This window comes from Oncorhynchus nerka, linkage group LG16 (assembly GCF_034236695.1).
Source record: "Oncorhynchus nerka isolate Pitt River linkage group LG16, Oner_Uvic_2.0, whole genome shotgun sequence".
NCBI lineage: Eukaryota > Metazoa > Chordata > Actinopteri > Salmoniformes > Salmonidae > Oncorhynchus > Oncorhynchus nerka.
Genome location: NC_088411.1, coordinates 45,365,288 through 45,382,810, shown reverse-complemented (window position 1 = coordinate 45,382,810; position 17,523 = coordinate 45,365,288). Strand labels below are relative to the sequence as shown.

At 51.3% G+C, this 17,523-nt stretch overlaps 1 protein-coding gene across 1 annotated transcript in view; it reads right to left on the bottom strand.

Moving 5' to 3' along the window:
- LOC115127045 (cAMP and cAMP-inhibited cGMP 3',5'-cyclic phosphodiesterase 10A-like) overlaps positions 1-17,523 on the bottom strand; it is a 129,020-nt gene that overhangs the window by 9,154 nt on the left and 102,343 nt on the right. The window contains exons 14-17 of the mRNA XM_065002334.1: positions 12,824-12,966; positions 10,903-10,986; positions 5,769-5,919; positions 2,404-2,559 (exon numbers count right to left, since the gene is read on the bottom strand). Of these exons, the coding sequence (XP_064858406.1) occupies positions 2,404-2,559; positions 5,769-5,919; positions 10,903-10,986; positions 12,824-12,966 (534 nt within the window). The remainder of the gene's footprint in view (positions 1-2,403; positions 2,560-5,768; positions 5,920-10,902; positions 10,987-12,823; positions 12,967-17,523) is intronic.

The window sequence follows — 17,523 nt, the reverse complement described above, 5'->3', positions numbered from 1 at the left end:
ATGGCAAGTGTGTGCAAAGCTGTCATCAAGTCAAAGGGATTCTTCTACTTTGAAGAATCTCAAATTTAAAATATATTTAGATTTGTTTAACACTTTTTTGGTCACTAAATAATTCTACATGATATGCGTCATTTCATAGTTTTAACGTCTTCACTATTATGATGTAGAAAATAGTAAAAACTGTACTTTTGACTGGTACTGAATGTAATGTATTGTCATAAAGTACAATTTTAAAGATAACATTCGCCCCCTTTATCTCACCTCATTTGCTCACATCGTCTATAGACTTGTTTCTACTGTATTATTGACTGTATGTTTGTTTTACTCCATGTGTAACTCTGTGTTGTTGTTTGTGTCAAACTGCTTTGCTTTATCTTGGCCAGGTCGCAGTTGTAAATGAGAACTTGTTCTCAACTTGTCTACCTGGTTAAATAAAGGTGTTCTCAACTAGCCTACCTGGTTAAATAAAGGTGTTCTCAACTGGCCTACCTGGTTAATTAAATAAAGGTGAAAAAAAGTAACTCTACAATTCAATCAAAAAGAAAATGCACAATGGGAAATATGCAAATGAGGCTTTAAACCATACAGTGTTATAACAACACCCTAAATGACTGACTGTAACAGTGTTAATCTGTTACATTACAGAGTGTTCCATTAACAGTCAAAATGACTTACTGTAACAGTGTTAATCTGTTACATTACAGAGTGTTCCATTAACACTCAAAATGACTGACTGTAACAGTGTTAATCTGTTACATTACAGAGTGTTCCATTAACACTCAAAATGACTTACTGTAACAGTGTTAATCTGTTACATTACAGAGTGTTCCATTAACACTCAAAATGACTTACTGTAACAGTGTTAATCTGTTACATTACAGAGTGTTCCATTAACACCCAAAATGACTTACTGTAACAGTGTTAATCTGTTACATTACAGAGTGTTCCATTAACACTCAAAATGACTTACTGTAACAGTGTTAATCTGTTACATTACAGAGTGTTCCATTAACACCCAAAATGACTTACTGTAACAGTGTTAATCTGTTACATTACAGAGTGTTCCATTAACACTCAAAATGACTTACTGTAACAGTGTTAATCTGTTACATTACAGAGTGTTCCATTAACACTCAAAATGACTTACTGTAACAGTGTTAATCTGTTACATTACAGAGTGTTCCATTAACACCCAAAATGACTTACTGTAACAGTGTTAATCTGTTACATTACAGAGTGTTCCATTAACACTCAAATGTAACATTATAATCAGAGTATGTTTTACACTCTGTAGAGTGGGACCATTTGTGATCTGAGGTAGTGTGTAAAATGAACTCTTTGAGTGTTGATTGTACACTGCAAAAATGCACTGTGAACGCACGCTCTGTGTGTGGTAGTCCTACCTGGTGGATGGATACAGTCTGGGAGAAGTGGTAGTCCTACCTGGTGGATGGATACAGTCTGGGAGAAGTGGTAGTCCTACCTGGTGGATGGATACAGTCTGGGAGAAGTGGTAGTCCTACCTGGTGGATGGATACAGTCTGGGAGAAGTGGTAGTCCTACCTGGTGGATGGATACAGTCTGGGAGAAGTGGTAGTCCTACCTGGTGGATGGATACAGTCTGGGAGAAGTGGTAGTCCTACCTGGTGGATGGATACAGTCTGGGAGAAGTGGTAGTCCTACCTGGTGGATGGATACAGTCTGGGAGAAGTGGTAGTCCTACCTGGTGGATGGATACAGTCAGGGAGAAGTGGTAGTCCTACCTGGTGGATGGATACAGTCTGGGAGAAGTGGTATTCCTACCTGGTGGATGGATACAGTCTGGGAGAAGTGGTAGTCCTACCTGGTGGATGGATACAGTCTGGGAGAAGTGGTAGTCCTACCTGGTGGATGGATACAGTCTGGGAGAAGTGGTAGTCCTACCTGGTGGATGGATACAGTCTGGGAGAAGTGGTAGTCCTACCTGGTGGATGGATACAGTCTGGGAGAAGTGGTAGTCCTACCTGGTGGATGGATACAGTCTGGGAGAAGTGGTAGTCCTACCTGGTGGATGGAGACAGTCTGGGAGAAGTGGTATTCCTACCTGGTGGATGGATACAGTCTGGGAGAAGTGGTAGTCCTACCTGGTGGATGGATACAGTCTGGGAGATGTGGTAGTCCTACCTGGTGGATGGATACAGTCTGGGAGAAGTGGTATTCCTACCTGGTGGATGGATACAGTCTGGGAGAAGTGGTAGTCCTACCTGGTGGATGGATACAGTCTGGGAGAAGTGGTAGTCCTACCTGGTGGATGGATACAGTCTGGGAGAAGTGGTAGTCCTACCTGGTGGATGGATACAGTCTGGGAGAAGTGGTAGTCCTACCTGGTGGATGGATACAGTCTGGGAGAAGTGGTAGTCCTACCTGGAGGATGGATACAGTCTGGGAGAAGTGGTGCTGCTCCATTGTAGATGTGCTGTACAGGGCAGCTAGAGGATGGTCAAACTTCTGCAGGTAGGTGTTACTGTATCCTCGATGGTCCAGATCATGACATAGACAGGCTATCAGCAGACCCTTCTTCTGTTGATGGGGGAGCGAATGGGGGAGAGAGGATAGGGGAAGAGACAGAGAGGATAGGGGCAGAGAGAGCATAGGGGGAGAGAGAGAGAGGATAGGGAGAGACAGAGGATAGGGGGAGAGAGAGCGAGGATAGGGGAGAGAGAGAGAGAGGATAGGGGCAGAGAGAGCATAGGGGGAGAGAGATAGGGGAGAGAGAGGATAGGGGGAGAGAGAGAGGATCGAGGGAGTGAGAGAGGATAGGGGGAGAGAGAGGATAGGGTAGAGAGACAGAGGATAGGGGAGAGAGAGGATAGGGGGAGAGAGAGAGAGGATAGTGGGAGAGAGGATAGGGAGAGAGAGAGGATAGGGGAGAGAGAGAGGATAGGGAGAGAGAGAGGATAGGGGGAGAGAGAGAGGATAGGGAGAGCGAGAGAGGATAGGGGGAGAGAGAGAGGATAGGGGGAGTGAGAGAGGATAGGGGGAGAGAGAGAGGAAAGTGGGAGAGAGAGAGGATAGGGGAGAGAGAGAGAGGATGGGGAGAGAGAGCGAGAGAGAGAGGATAGGGGAGAGAGAGGACGGGGAGAGAGAGGATAGGGGAGAGAGAGAGGGAGAGGATAGGGGAGAGAGAGAGAAGATAGGGGGATACGGGAGGAGAGAGAAGATAGGGGGAGAGATAGAGGATAGGGAGAGAGGATAGGGAGAGAGAGAGAGAGAGATAGATAGGATAGGAGAAAGACAGAGGATGAGAGGAAAGGGGGAGAGAGAGAGAGGATGGGGAGAGAGAGATAGGATAGGGGGAGAGAGATGATAGGGAGAGAAAGAGAGGATGGGGAGAGAGAGAGGATGGGAGGGAGAGAGAGAGGATTGGGAGAGAGAGGATGGGGAGAGAGGTTAGGGGAGAAAGAGAGAATGGGGGAGAGCGAGTGTATGGGAGAGAGAGTGTATGGGAAGAGGGAGGGAGAGAGAGAGATGGAGAGAGAGAAAGAGAGAGGGATGGAGAGAGAGAGGATGGGAGGGAGAGAGAGAGGATTGGGAGAGAGAGGATGGGGAGAGAGGTTAGGGGAGAAAGAGAGAATGGGGAGAGCGAGTGTATGGGAGAGAGAGTGTATGGGAAGAGAGAGAGAGAGAGAGAGAGAGATGGAGGAGAGAGAGAGAGATGGAGAGAGAGAAAGAGAGAGGGATGGAGAGAGAGAGGATAGGGGGAGAGAGAGAGGATAGTGGGAGAGAGAGAGAGGATAGGGGGAGAGAGAGAGAGGATAGTGGGAGAGAGAGGGAGGATAGGGGAGAGAGAGAGGATAGGGGAGAGAGAGGGGGAGAGGATAGGGGAGAGAGAGAGAGGATAGGGGAGGGAGAGAAAGAGGATAGGGTAGAGAGAGGATAGGGGAGAGAGAGAGAGAGAGGAAAGTGGGGAGAGAGAGAGGATGGGGAGAGAGAGAGCGAGAGAGAGAGGATAGGGGAGAGAGAGGATGGGGAGAGAGAGGATAGGGGAGAGAGAGAGAGGGAGAGGATAGGGGGAGAGAGAGAAGATAGGGGGATACGGGAGGAGAGAGAAGATAGGGGAGAGAGAGAGGATAGGGAGAGAGGATAGGGAGAGAGATAGATAGATAGATAGATAGGATAGGAGAAAGACAGAGGGTGAGAGGAAAGGGGGAGAGAGAGAGAGGATGGGGAGAGAGAGATAGGATAGGGGGAGAGAGATGATAGGGAGAGAAAGAGAGGATGGGGAGAGAGAGAGGATGGGAGGAGAGAGAGAGGATTGGGAGAGAGAGGATGAGGAGAGAGGTTAGGGAGAAAGAGAGAATGGGGAGAGCGAGTGTATGGGAAGATAGAGAGAGAGTAGAGAGAATGGGGGAGAGAGAATGGGGAGAGCGAGTGTATGGGAAGATAGAGAGAGAGAGAGAGAGAGCGAGATGGAGGGAGGAGGGAGAGAGATGGAGAGAGAGAGGATAGGGGGAGAGAGAGAGGATAGTGGAAGAGAGAGAGAGGATAGTGGAGAGAGAGAGGATAGTGGGAGAGAGAGAGAGATGGGGGAGAGAGAGAGGATGGGGAGAGAGAGAGGATGGGAGGGGGAGAGAGAGGATTGGGAGAGAGAGGATGAGGAGAGAGGTTAGGGAGAAAGAGAGAATGGGGGGAGAGCGAGTGTATGGGAAGAGAGAGAGCGAGAGAGAGAGAGAGATGGAGGGAGGGAGGAGAGAGATGGAGAGAGAGAGGATAGGGGGAGAGAGAGAGGATAGTGGGAGAGAGAGAGATGATAGGGGAGAGAGAGAGGATAGGGGAGAGAGAGAGAGAGAGGATAGGGAGAGAGAGAGAGGATAGTGGGAGAGAGAGAGGATAGGGAGGGAGAGAGAGGATAGTGGGAGAGAGAGAGAGGATAGGGGGAGAGAGAGAGGATAGGGGAGGGAGAGAGAGGATAGGGGAGAGAGAGAGGATAGGGGAGAGAGAGAGAGAGAGAGAGAGGATAGGGGGGAGAGAGAGAGGAAAGGCAACAACATGATTAGACCCAACCAGATCATGAGAAAAGTGAAAGCAATTACGCATGGATTGTCATCAACTGATTCTACACAGGGTGAATTCCATCTCAATTCTGGATATAAACTGACGTTCTTTAAAACCTCTTTAGGCTAGGGGGCAGTATTTTAATGTTTGGATGAAAAACATGCCTAAAGTAAACTGCCTATTTCTCAGGCCCAGAAGCTAGAATATGCATATAATTGGCAGATAGGATAGAAAACACTCACTGACTTTCGTGACCAATCTACTTTGCTGTTTGTAATGTTTTGTCTGCTGAGAGACCTTACATAAACGCTTGGTTTGCTTTCACCATAAAGCTTTTTTGAAATCTGACATGCAGGTGGATTAACAACAAGCTAAACTGTGTTTTGGTATATTGCACTTGTGATTTCATGAAAATTAAATATTTGTAGACAGACAGAGACGGACGGACGGACGGACGGACAGACAGGCAGGCGGGAAGACAAAACAGAGAGACAAACAGGCGGGCAGACAGACAGGCGGGCAGACAGACAGACAGACAGACAGACAGACAGACAGACAGACAGACAGACAGACAGAGACGGACGGATGGACAGACAGGCAGGCGGGGAGACAAAACAGAGACAAACAGGTGGGCAGAGAGACAGGCGGGCAGACAGACAGACAGACAGACAGACAGACAGACAGACAGACACACAGACAGACAGACAGACAGACAGAGAGAGAGAGAGACATACCTCTATTTCAGTGAAGATGCCGGTGGTCTTCTGCAGTATGGCGTACATACAGTGAGCCACGTTCACCGCATGTTTCCAGTTATGGTAGGGAACACGCCGATAATTCTTCCTCACAGACATTGTGAACCTGCACAACTTCTCCAGCTCAAAACTAGAAGGAGGGGGGGGGAGAGAGAGAGAGAGGAGAGAGAAAGAGAGAGGATTGGGGGAGAGGTAGGGAGAGGATAGGGGTGAGAGAGAGGATGGGGAGAGAGATAGGGGGAGGGGTAGGGATAGGATAGGATAGGGAGAGAGAGAGAGGATGGGGTGAGGAGAGAGAGAGGATGGGGGAGAGGTAGGGAGAGGATGGGGAGAGAGAGAGAGGATAGGGGAGAGGTAGGGAGAGGATAGGAGAGAGAGAGGATGGGGGAGAGAGAGGGATAGGGGAGAGGAAGGGAGAGGATAGGGGTGAGAGAGAGGATGGGGGAGAGAGAGAGGATGGGAGAGAGAGAGAGGATGGGGGAGAGAGGATAGTGGGAGAGAGATAGAGGATAGGGGAGAGGAAAGGAGAGGATAGGGGTGAGAGAGAGGATGGGGGAGAGAGAGAGGATGGGAGAGAGAGAGAGGATGGGGGAGAGAGAGGATAGTGGGAGAGAGATAGAGGATAGGGGAGAGAGATAGGGGATGTTGGGAGAGATAGAGGATAGGGGAGAGGAAGGGGAGGATAGGGGTGAGAGAGAGAGGATAGGGGAGAGAGAGAGTGGATGGGGAGAGAGATAGGGATAGGATGGGGAGAAAGATAGAGGAAGGGAGAGGATAGGGGTGAGAGAGAGAGGATAGGGAGAGAGATAGAGGATCGGGGGAGAGGAAGGAGAGGATAGGGATGAGAGAGAGAGGATAGGGGAGAGTGATAGAGGATAGGAGAGAGAGAGAGAGAGGGGATAGGAGAGAGAGAGAGAGATAGAGGATGGGGAGAGGTAGGGAGAGGATAGGAGAGAGAGATAGAGGATGGGGGAGAGGTAGGGAGAGGATAGGAGAGAGAGAGAGGGGATGGGGGAGAGAGAGAGAGAGGATAGTAGAGAGAGAGAGGGGATGGGAGAGAGGTAGGGAGAGGATGGGGAGAGGTAGAGAGAGAGAGACAGCAACATGGTTAGACCAAAACATGAGACAAGTGAAAGCATGGATGTCATCAACTGATTCTAAACAGGGAGGGGAGGAGAAAGAGAGCGGAAGAGAAAGAGAGAGAGGAGTGGGGGAGAGGTAGGGAGAGGATGGGGAGGGGAGAGAGAAAGAGGGTCTGAGGTCATCTGAGCTTTGGTCTAAAGAGCAGGAACCCAGACTTTATCAAAGTAATTAAATACAGACATTGCATCCTACAAGAAACCTGGTATAGAGGAGACGGACCCACTGGTTGCCCTCTAGGTTACAGACAGCTGTTAGTCCCATCCACCACACTACCAGGTGGGTGGTATAGAGGAGATGGACCCACTGGTTGCCCTCTAGGTTACAGAGTGCTGGTAGTCCCATCCACCACATTACCAGGTGGGTGGTATAGAGGAGATGGACCCACTGGTTGCCCTCTAGGTTACAGAGTGCTGGTAGTCCCATCCACCACACTACCAGGTGGGTGCTATAGAGGAGATGGACCCACTGGTTGCCCTCTAGGTTACAGAGAGCTGGTAGTCCCATCCACCACACTACCAGGTGGGTGGTATAGAGGAGATGGACCCACTGGTTGCCCTCTAGGTTACAGAGTGCTGGTAGTCCCATCCACTACCAGGTGTGAAACAGGGAAGAGCAGACCCACTGGTTGCCCTCTAGGTTACAGAGTGCTGGTAGTCCCATCCACTACCAGGTGTGAAACAGGGAAGAGCAGACCTAACCCAGACTTTTTTTCATTTTTAAAATGTTGTATTTAACCTTTATTTAAGCCTCTAGGCCAGTTGAGAACAAGTTCTCATTTACAACTGCGACCTGGACAAGATAAGCTTACCTCAATTACGAGAGGGCCAAGGTTTGAGTAGAGACCAGTACCTCACAGAGGGCTAAGGTTTGAGTAGAGACCAGTACCTCACAGAGGGCTAAGGTTTGAGTAGAGACCAGTACCTCACAGAGGGCTAAGGTTTGAGTAGAGACCAGTACCTCACAGAGGGCTAAGGTTTGAGTAGAGACCAGTACCTCACAGAGGGCTAAGGTTTGAGTAGAGACCAGTACCTCACAGAGGGCTAAGGTTTGAGTAGAGACCAGTACCTCACAGAGGGCTAAGGTTTGAGTAGAGACCAGTACCTCACAGAGAGGGCTAAGGTTTGAGTAGAGACCAGTACCTCACAGAGGGCTAAGGTTTGAGTAGAGACCAGTACCTCACAGAGAGGGCTAATGTTTGAGTAGAGACTGTTGAGTAGAGACAGTTGAGACTGTTGAGTACATTGTTGAATCTTTTAACCATACCACGTGGTTAAACTCTGAGACTATCGATACCGACAGAATAAGAAAAAAAATCTTTGATACTAATTACTAGTCTGCAGCTAGGAATTCTGTACCATTGAACGCGAAGACCAACAACCGCCGAAACATCTATCAAACAAGAACATTTCTGAATGTTACTCTGAACTATCCATTCTAACCACGGCAGAGAGAGGGCGGACAAACATCTACAAGAACATTTCTGAAATGGGACTCTGAAGAATCCATTCTAACCACGAGAGACGATCAGATGAACTCTCCAACAGAAAGACGGACGATTCCAACCGAGATCACGACGACACACTGAGCGATTGAGTGAGTGTTCATGTGCAAAGGATTAGCATTTCAATTGTTATAATTATCAACTCTGTAGTGACTCACATGCGTGATTCCCGCCTTTCTCAGTCGACCCCCATTTCCCTTTTGTCCACCAAGCCGCGATACCAGTTTATCCCACAAGGGAAACTACGCTATCGGTTCCTTGTAACTATATCTACTGTCTGTTTGTTTGTTTATGCATTTCTCTTATTATTTAGTTAGTAAATCAATTATTTAAGACAATTAATGTATGGATGACTCATAGTGAAGACTGGGTTCGTGCAGATAACCAACAATTTACGACGTTTGGAATGAGACTAACGTGAGGTAAAGAATAATTAATTATAATTAGAAGACTAATTGATCAGATATTAAAATATCTGAAGAGTTATATTAGGAAAATTATAACTTTGTAATCTGAATATTTTCCTTGGTCCCCCGACGTCCTAGTTAATTACATTTACATGATTTAGTTAGTTTAATCACGTAATAATACAGAGAATTTATTTGATAAAAATAAGTCTTCAGTTAAATGATGCCAAAGACACGACAGGCCATAGTAGCGAAGTAATTACAAATTTAGCAAATGAACACTGGAGTGATAGATGTGCAGATGATGACGTGCAAGTAGTGATACTGGTGTACAAAAGTGCAGAAAAGTAAATAAAAACAATATGGGGATGAGGTAGGTAGATTGTGTGGGCTATTTACAGATTGACTATGTACAGCTACAGCGATCGGTAAGCTGCTCAGACAGCTGATGCTTAAAGTTAGTGAGGGAGGTATAAGTCTCCAACTTCAGTGATTTTTGCAATTCGTTCCAGTCATTCGTCCCCTATCCTCAGACCTAACCCACTCTATTAAACTTGTCAAAACAGGAACATTTTACATCTGGCTAGAAATTAATAAGGAAATGATCTTAACAGAGAAAAATGTCCTCACTTGTGCTACCTATATCCCTCCAATAGAATCTCCATACTTTAAAGATGACAGCTTCTCCATCCTAGAAGGGGAAATCAACCATTTCCAGGCCCAGGGACATGTACTAGTCTGTGGCGACCTAAATGCCAGAACTGGAAAAGAACCTGCCACCCTCAGCACACAGGGGGACAAACACCTACCTAGAGGTGACAGCATTCCCTCCCACATATGCCCCCTAGACAACAACTACGACAACATAATCAACAAATACGGGCCACAACTCCTGTAGCTGGGTATGTACGTAGTCAATGGAAGGCTTTGAAAAGACCATGAGACAGACTGATGCATTCAATCTGATTGTAGTGAATCAATCCTACTGGAGGTGACAGCATTCCCGCCCCCTAGACACAACTATGAGAAAACAAAAAACAAAAATGGGTCACAACTCCTGCAGCTCTGTCGCACGCTGGGTATGTACATAGTCAATGGTAGGCTTCGAGGAGACTCCTATGGTAGGTTCACCTACAGGTCTGTCGCACGCTGGGTAGGGTACATAGTCAATGGTAGGCTTCGAGGAGACTCCTATGGTAGGTTCACCTACAGCTCTGTCGCACGCTGGGTAGGGTACATAGTCAATGGTAGGCTTTGAGGAGACTCCTATGGTAGGTTCACCTACAGCTCTGTCGCACGCTGGGTAGGGTACATAGTCAATGGTAGGCTTCGAGGAGACTCCTATGGTAGGTTCACCTACAGCTCTGTCGCACGCTGGGTAGGGTACATAGTCAATGGTAGGCTTCGAGGAGACTCCTATGGTAGGTTCACCTACAGCTCTGTAGCACGCTGGGTATGTACATAGTCAATGGTAGGCTTCGAGGGGACTCCTATGGTAGGTTCACCTACAGCTCTGTCGCACACTGGGTAGGGTACATAGTCAATGGTAGGCTTCGAGGGGACTCCTATGGTAGGTACATCTATAGCTCATCTCTTGGCAGTAGTACTGTAGACTACTTTATCACTGACCTCAACCCAGAGACTCTCAGAGCGTTCACAGTCAGCCCACTGACACCCCTATCAGACCACAGCAAAATCACAGTCTACCTGAACAGAGCAATACTCAATCATGAGGCATCAAATAATATTAAGAAATGCTATAGATGGAAGGAAAGTAGTGTGGAAACCTACCAAACAATTAGGCAACAACAGATTCAATCCCTTTTAGACAACTTCCTGGACAAAACGTTCCACTGTAATAGTGAAGGTGTAAACATGGCAGTAGAACATCTACAGAATATTCGACCTCTCAGCTTCCCTATCAAATCTAAACATTTCAAGCAGTTGTATGTGTATATTTGGCTAAGTTAATTTATCTTGTAGAATATATGGGTATATTTGACTAAGTTCATTTCCCTGATGACAAGAAGCTGTAAATGTCCCAGAGGACATACATACGTACCTGGTCTCTCCACATGAGTTGTGGACCATGTAAACAAAGACAGCCGGCCACAGCTCCTCAAACTGACTAATGTCAAAATGAAACCTGGAGAAGGGAGGGAGAGAGGGTAGGAGGGAGAGACAGGGTAGGAGGGAGAGACAGGGTAGGAGGGAGACAGGGTAGGAGGGAGACAGGGTAGGGGGGAGAGACAGGGTAGGAGGGAGAGACAGGGTAGGGGGAGAGACAGGGTAGGAGGGAGAGACAGGGTAGGAGGGAGAGAGGGTAGGAGGGAGAGAGGGTAGGGGGAGAGACAGGGTAGGAGGGAGAGACAGGGTAGGGGGAGAGAGGGTAGGGGGGGAGAGACAGGGTAGGAGGGAGAGAGGGTAGGAGGGAGAGACAGGGTAGGGGGAGAGAGGGTAGGAGGGTAGGAGGGAGAGACAGGGTAGGAGTGAGAGACAGGGTAGGAGGGAGAGACAGGGTAGGGGGAGAGACAGGGTAGGAGTGAGAGACAGGGTAGGAGGGAGACAGGGTAGGAGGGAGAGAGGGTAGGAGGGAGAGAGGGTAGGGGGAGAGACAGGGTAGGGGGGGAGAGACAGGGTAGGGGGAGAGACAGGGTAGGGGGAGAGACAGGGTAGGGGGAGAGACAGGGTAGGAGGGAGAGGGTAGGGAGGGAGAGAGGGTAGGAGGGAGAGACAGGGTAGGGGGAGAGAGGGTAGGAGGGAGAGAGGGTAGGAGGGAGAGACAGGGTAGGAGTGAGAGACAGGGTAGGAGGGAGACAGGGGAGAGAGGGTAGGAGGGAGAGACAGGGTAGGGGGGAGAGACAGGGTAGGGGGAGAGACAGGGTAGGGGGAGAGAGGGTAGGGGGAGAGACGGTAGGAGAGAGGATGAAGAGAGGGTAGGAGGGAGAGGAGGGAGAGAGGGTAGAAGGGAGAGGGAGGGTAGGAGGGAGAGGAGGGAGAGAGGGTAGGAGGGAAAGAGGGTAGGAGGGAGAGGCAGGGTAGGAGGGAGAGGAGGGAGAGAGGGTAGGAGAGAGGGGGTAGAGGAGGGAGAGAGGGTACGAGGGACAGAGGGTAGAGGGAGATGAGGGTAGGAGGGAGAGAGGGTAGGAGAGAGAGGAGGAAGAGAGGGTAGGAGGGAGAGGGGGTAGGGGGGAGAGGAGAGAGAAAGGGTAGGGGGAGAGGGGGTAGGGGGTAGAGAGAGAGAGGAGGGAGAGAAAGAGGGAGCATCTTAGATTATCATCGGCTGCAGTGTGTGGTGTAACAGGGTGTGTGTGTGAGAGAGTGTGTGTGTGTGGTGTAACAGGGTGTGTGTGTGTGTGAGAGAGTGTGTGTGTGTGGTGTAACAGGGTGTGTGTGTGAGAGAGAGTGTGTGTGTGAGAGAGAGAGTGTGAGTGTGTGTGGTGTAACAGGGTGTGTGTGTGTGAGAGAGAGTGTGTGTGTGAGTGTGTGTGTGGTGTAACAGGGTGTGTGTGTGTGAGTGTGTGCATGCATGCATTTGTGTGTGTGTGTTTATGTGGGAGAAAGAGATAGATGCAGACTATAGCTGTAGATCTTGCAGGGCTGAAACTCACACACACACACACGAACACACACACACACACACACACACACCCTTCCTGCTCTGACCATTCTCTCCTGTCTGTCTGTCTGTCTGTCTGTCTGTCTGTCTGTCTGTCTGTCTGTCTGTCTGTCTGTCTGTCTGTCTGTCTGTCTGTCTGTCTGTCTGTCTGTCTGTCTGTCTGTCTGTCTGTCTGTCTGTCTGTCTGTCTGTCTGTCTGTCTGTATAGGGGCCTTATGGTTAGGACACTCACAGTTCTATCTCTTTGTATAGGGGCCTTATGGTTAGGACACTCACAGTTCTATCTCTTTGTATAGGGGCCTTATGGTTAGGACACTCACAGTTCTATCTCTTTGTATAGGGGCCTTATGGTTAGGACACTCACAGTTCTATCTCTTTGTATAGGGGCGTAGGAAGGTCCAGCTTCGTGAGGCTCTTCCACTCCTCTGAAGTACAGATACTGTGGTAGGACAAGTTCTCCATGGTTACCCTGTAGATACACTCAGAGTGCCTGATCCGGTGGTACATCTGGACAGACAGACAGAGACAGACAAGCAGACAGAGAAAGACAGACAGATGAGAACATGCGAACAGACCGTGAGACAGACCATATCGTTCCCCTGTCCTTGGCACCAAAGACTCTCTCTCCTCTACTTTTCCCCCTGTCCTCATCCTCTCCTCAGTCTCTCTCCTCTCCTTTTCCCCCTGTCCTCATCCTCCCCTCAGTCTCTACTCTCTTTCTCTTCTCCTTTTCACCCTATCCTCATCCTCCCCTCAGTCTCTCTCCTCTCATTTTTCCCCTGTCCTCATCCTCCCCCCAGTCTCTCTCCTCTCCTTTTCACCCTGTCCTCATCCTCCCCTCAGTCTCTCTCCTCTCCTTTTCCCCCTGTCCTCATCCTCCCCCCAGTCTCTCTCCTCTCCTTTTCACCCTGTCCTCATCCTCCCCTCAGTCTCTCTCCTCTCCTTTTCCCCCTGTCCTCATCCTCCCCTCAGTCTCTCTCCTCTCCTTTTCCCCCTGTCCTCATCCTCCCCCAGTCTCTCTCCTCTCCTTTTCACCCTGTCCTCATCCTCCCCTCAGTCTCTCTCCTCTCATTTCCCCCTGTCCTCATCCTCCCCTCAGTCTCTCTCCTCTCCTTTTCCCCCTGTCCTCATCCTCCCCTCAGTCTCTCTCCTCTCCTTTTCCCCCTGTCCTCATCCTCCCCTCAGTCTCTCTCCTCTCCTTTTCCCCCTGTCCTCATCCTCCCCTCAGTCTCTCTCCTCTCCTTTTCCCCCTGTCCTCATCCTCCCCTCAGTCTCTCTCCTCTCCTTTTCCCCCTGTCCTCATCCTCCCCTCAGTCTCTCTCCTCTCTCCTCTCCTTTGTCTCTCTCCTCAAACGTGGGGGAGGGTCTCAACTTGCCCGTTCCAAACACGTCTAATGACCCACAGAGACCCAGCAGACCCTCTCCTTCTCTCTCTCTCTCTTTTAATTAATCCTGTCAATCACACTCTCTCTCCTCTCTCCTCCTCTCTCTCGTTGTGTGTGTGTGTGTGTGTGTGTGTGTGTGTGTGTGTGTGTGTGTGTGTGTGTGTGTGTGTGTGTGTGTGTGTGTGTGTGTGTGTGTGTGCGTGTGTGTGTGTGTGTGTGTGTGTGTGTGTGTGTGTGTACCTTTAGGTAAGTAACTTTGGCTGTCTGGAACTCTGATTTATCTGTTATGGAGGGAAGGTGTGGGGGTCTGGCGTCAGTGTGGCTACAGCCTGGCTGTCCTACCCCAGAGGTTTGGCGTCAGTGTGGCTACAGCCTGGCTGTCCATCCCCAGAGGTCTGGTGTCAGTGTGGCTACAGCCTGGCTGTCCTACCCCAGAGTTTTGGCTTCAGTGTGGCTACAGCCTGGCTGTCCTACCCCAGAGGTCTGGCGTCAGTGTGGCTACAGCCTGGCTGTCCTACCCCAGAGGTTTGGCGTCAGTGTGGCTACAGCCTGGCTGTCCATCCCCAGAGGTCTGGTGTCAGTGTGGCTACAGCCTGGCTGTCCTACCCCAGAGGTTTGGCTTCAGTGTGGCTACAGCCTGGCTGTCCTACCCCAGAGGTTTGGCGTCAGTGTGGCTACAGCCTGGCTGTCCTACCCCAGAGGTCTGGCGTCAGTGTGGCTACAGCCTGGCTGTCCTACCCCAGAGGTTTGGCGTCAGTGTGGCTACAGCCTGGCTGTCCTACCCCAGAGGTCTGGTGTCAGTGTGGCTACAGCCTGGCTGTCCTACCCCAGAGGTTTGGCTTCAGTGTGGCTACAGCCTGGCTGTCCTACCCCAGAGGTTTGGCTTCAGTGTGGCTACAGCCTGGCTGTCCTACCCCAGAGGTTTGGCTTCAGTGTGGCTACAGCCTGGCTGTCCTACCCCAGAGGTCTGGTGTCAGTGTGGCTACAGCCTGGCTGTCCTACCCCAGAGGTTTGGCTTCAGTGTGGCTACAGCCTGGCTGTCCTACCCCACAGGTTGGGATTCAGTGTGGCTACAGCCTGGCTGTCCTACCCCAGAGGTCTGGCTTCAGTGTGGCTACAGCCTGGCTGTCCTACCCCAGAGGTCTGGTGTCAGTGTGGCTACAGCCTGGCTGTCCTACCCCAGAGGTTTGGCTTCAGTGTGGCTACAGCCTGGCTGTCCTACCCCAGAGGTCTGGCTTCAGTGTGGCTACAGCCTGGCTGTCCTACCCCAGAGGTTTGGCTTCAGTGTGGCTACAGCCTGGCTGTCCTACCCCAGAGGTCTGGTGTCAGTGTGGCTACAGCCTGGCTGTCCTACCCCAGAGGTCTGGCTTCAGTGTGGCTACAGCCTGGCTGTCCCTACCCCAGAGGTCTGGCGTCAGTGTGGCTACAGCCTGGCTGTCCTACCCCAGAGGTCTGGCTTCAGTGTGGCTACAGCCTGGCTGTCCTACCCCAGAGGTTTGGCTTCAGTGTGGCTACAGCCTGGCTGTCCTACCCCAGAGGTCTGGTGTCAGTGTGGCTACAGCCTGGCTGTCCTACCCCAGAGGTCTGGCTTCAGTGTGGCTACAGCCTGGCTGTCCTACCCCAGAGGTCTGGCGTCAGTGTGGCTACAGCCTGGCTGTCCTACCCCACAGGTTTGGCGTCAGTGTGGCTACAGCCTGGCTGTCCTACCCCACAGGTCTGGTGTCAGTGTGGCTACAGCCTGGCTGTCCTACCCCAGAGGTCTGGTGTCAGTGTGGCTACAGCCTGGCTGTCCTACCCCAGAGGTCTGGTGTCAGTGTGGCTACAGCCTGGCTGTCCTACCCCAGAGGTTTGGCGTCAGTGTGGCTACAGCCTGGCTGTCCTACCCCAGAGGTCTGGTGTCAGTGTGGCTACAGCCTGGCTGTCCTACCCCAGAGGTTTGGCTTCAGTGTGGCTACAGCCTGGCTGTCCTACCCCAGAGGTTTGGCTTCAGTGTGGCTACAGCCTGGCTGTCCTACCCCAGAGGTTTGGCTTCAGTGTGGCTACAGCCTGGCTGTCCTACCCCACAGGTTGGGATTCAGTGTGGCTACAGCCTGGCTGTCCTACCCCAGAGGTCTGGCTTCAGTGTGGATACAGCCTGGCAGTCCTACCCCAGAGGTCTGGTGTCAGTGTGGCTACAGCCTGGCTGTCCTACCCCAGAGGTTTGGCTTCAGTGTGGCTACAGCCTGGCTGTCCTACCCCAGAGGTCTGGCTTCAGTGTGGCTACAGCCTGGCTGTCCTACCCCAGAGGTTTGGCTTCAGTGTGGCTACAGCCTGGCTGTCCTACCCCACAGGTTGGGATTCAGTGTGGCTACAGCCTGGCTGTCCTACCCCAGAGGTCTGGCTTCAGTGTGGCTACAGCCTGGCTGTCCTACCCCAGAGGTCTGGTGTCAGTGTGGCTACAGCCTGGCTGTCCTACCCCAGAGGTTTGGCTTCAGTGTGGCTACAGCCTGGCTGTCCTACCCCAGAGGTCTGGCTTCAGTGTGGCTACAGCCTGGCTGTCCTACCCCAGAGGTTTGGCTTCAGTGTGGCTACAGCCTGGCTGTCCTACCCCAGAGGTCTGGTGTCAGTGTGGCTACAGCCTGGCTGTCCTACCCCAGAGGTCTGGCTTCAGTGTGGCTACAGCCTGGCTGTCCTACCCCAGAGGTCTGGCGTCAGTGTGGCTACAGCCTGGCTGTCCTACCCCAGAGGTCTGGCTTCAGTGTGGCTACAGCCTGGCTGTCCTACCCCAGAGGTTTGGCTTCAGTGTGGCTACAGCCTGGCTGTCCTACCCCAGAGGTCTGGTGTCAGTGTGGCTACAGCCTGGCTGTCCTACCCCAGAGGTCTGGCTTCAGTGTGGCTACAGCCTGGCTGTCCTACCCCAGAGGTCTGGCGTCAGTGTGGCTACAGCCTGGCTGTCCTACCCCACAGGTCTGGTGTCAGTGTGGCTACAGCCTGGCTGTCCTACCCCAGAGGTCTGGTGTCAGTGTGGCTACAGCCTGGCTGTCCTACCCCAGAGGTTTGGCTTCAGTGTGGCTACAGCCTGGCTGTCCTACCCCAGAGGTTTGGCTTCAGTGTGGCTACAGCCTGGCTGTCCTACCCCACAGGTTGGGATTCAGTGTGGCTACAGCCTGGCTGTCCTACCCCAGAGGTCTGGCTTCAGTGTGGCTACAGCCTGGCAGTCCTACCCCAGAGGTCTGGTGTCAGTGTGGCTACAGCCTGGCTGTCCTACCCCAGAGGTTTGGCTTCAGTGTGGCTACAGCCTGGCTGTCCTACCCCAGAGGTCTGGCTTCAGTGTGGCTACAGCCTGGCTGTCCTACCCCAGAGGTTTGGCTTCAGTGTGGCTACAGCCTGGCTGTCCTACCCCACAGGTTGGGATTCAGTGTGGCTACAGCCTGGCTGTCCTACCCCAGAGGTCTGGCTTCAGTGTGGCTACAGCCTGGCTGTCCTACCCCAGAGGTCTGGTGTCAGTGTGGCTACAGCCTGGCTGTCCTACCCCAGAGGTTTGGCTTCAGTGTGGCTACAGCCTGGCTGTCCTACCCCAGAGGTCTGGTGTCAGTGTGGCTACAGCCTGGCTGTCCTACCCCAGAGGTCTGGCTTCAGTGTGGCTACAGCCTGGCTGTCCTATCCCAGAGGTCTGGCGTCAGTGTGGCTACAGCCTGGC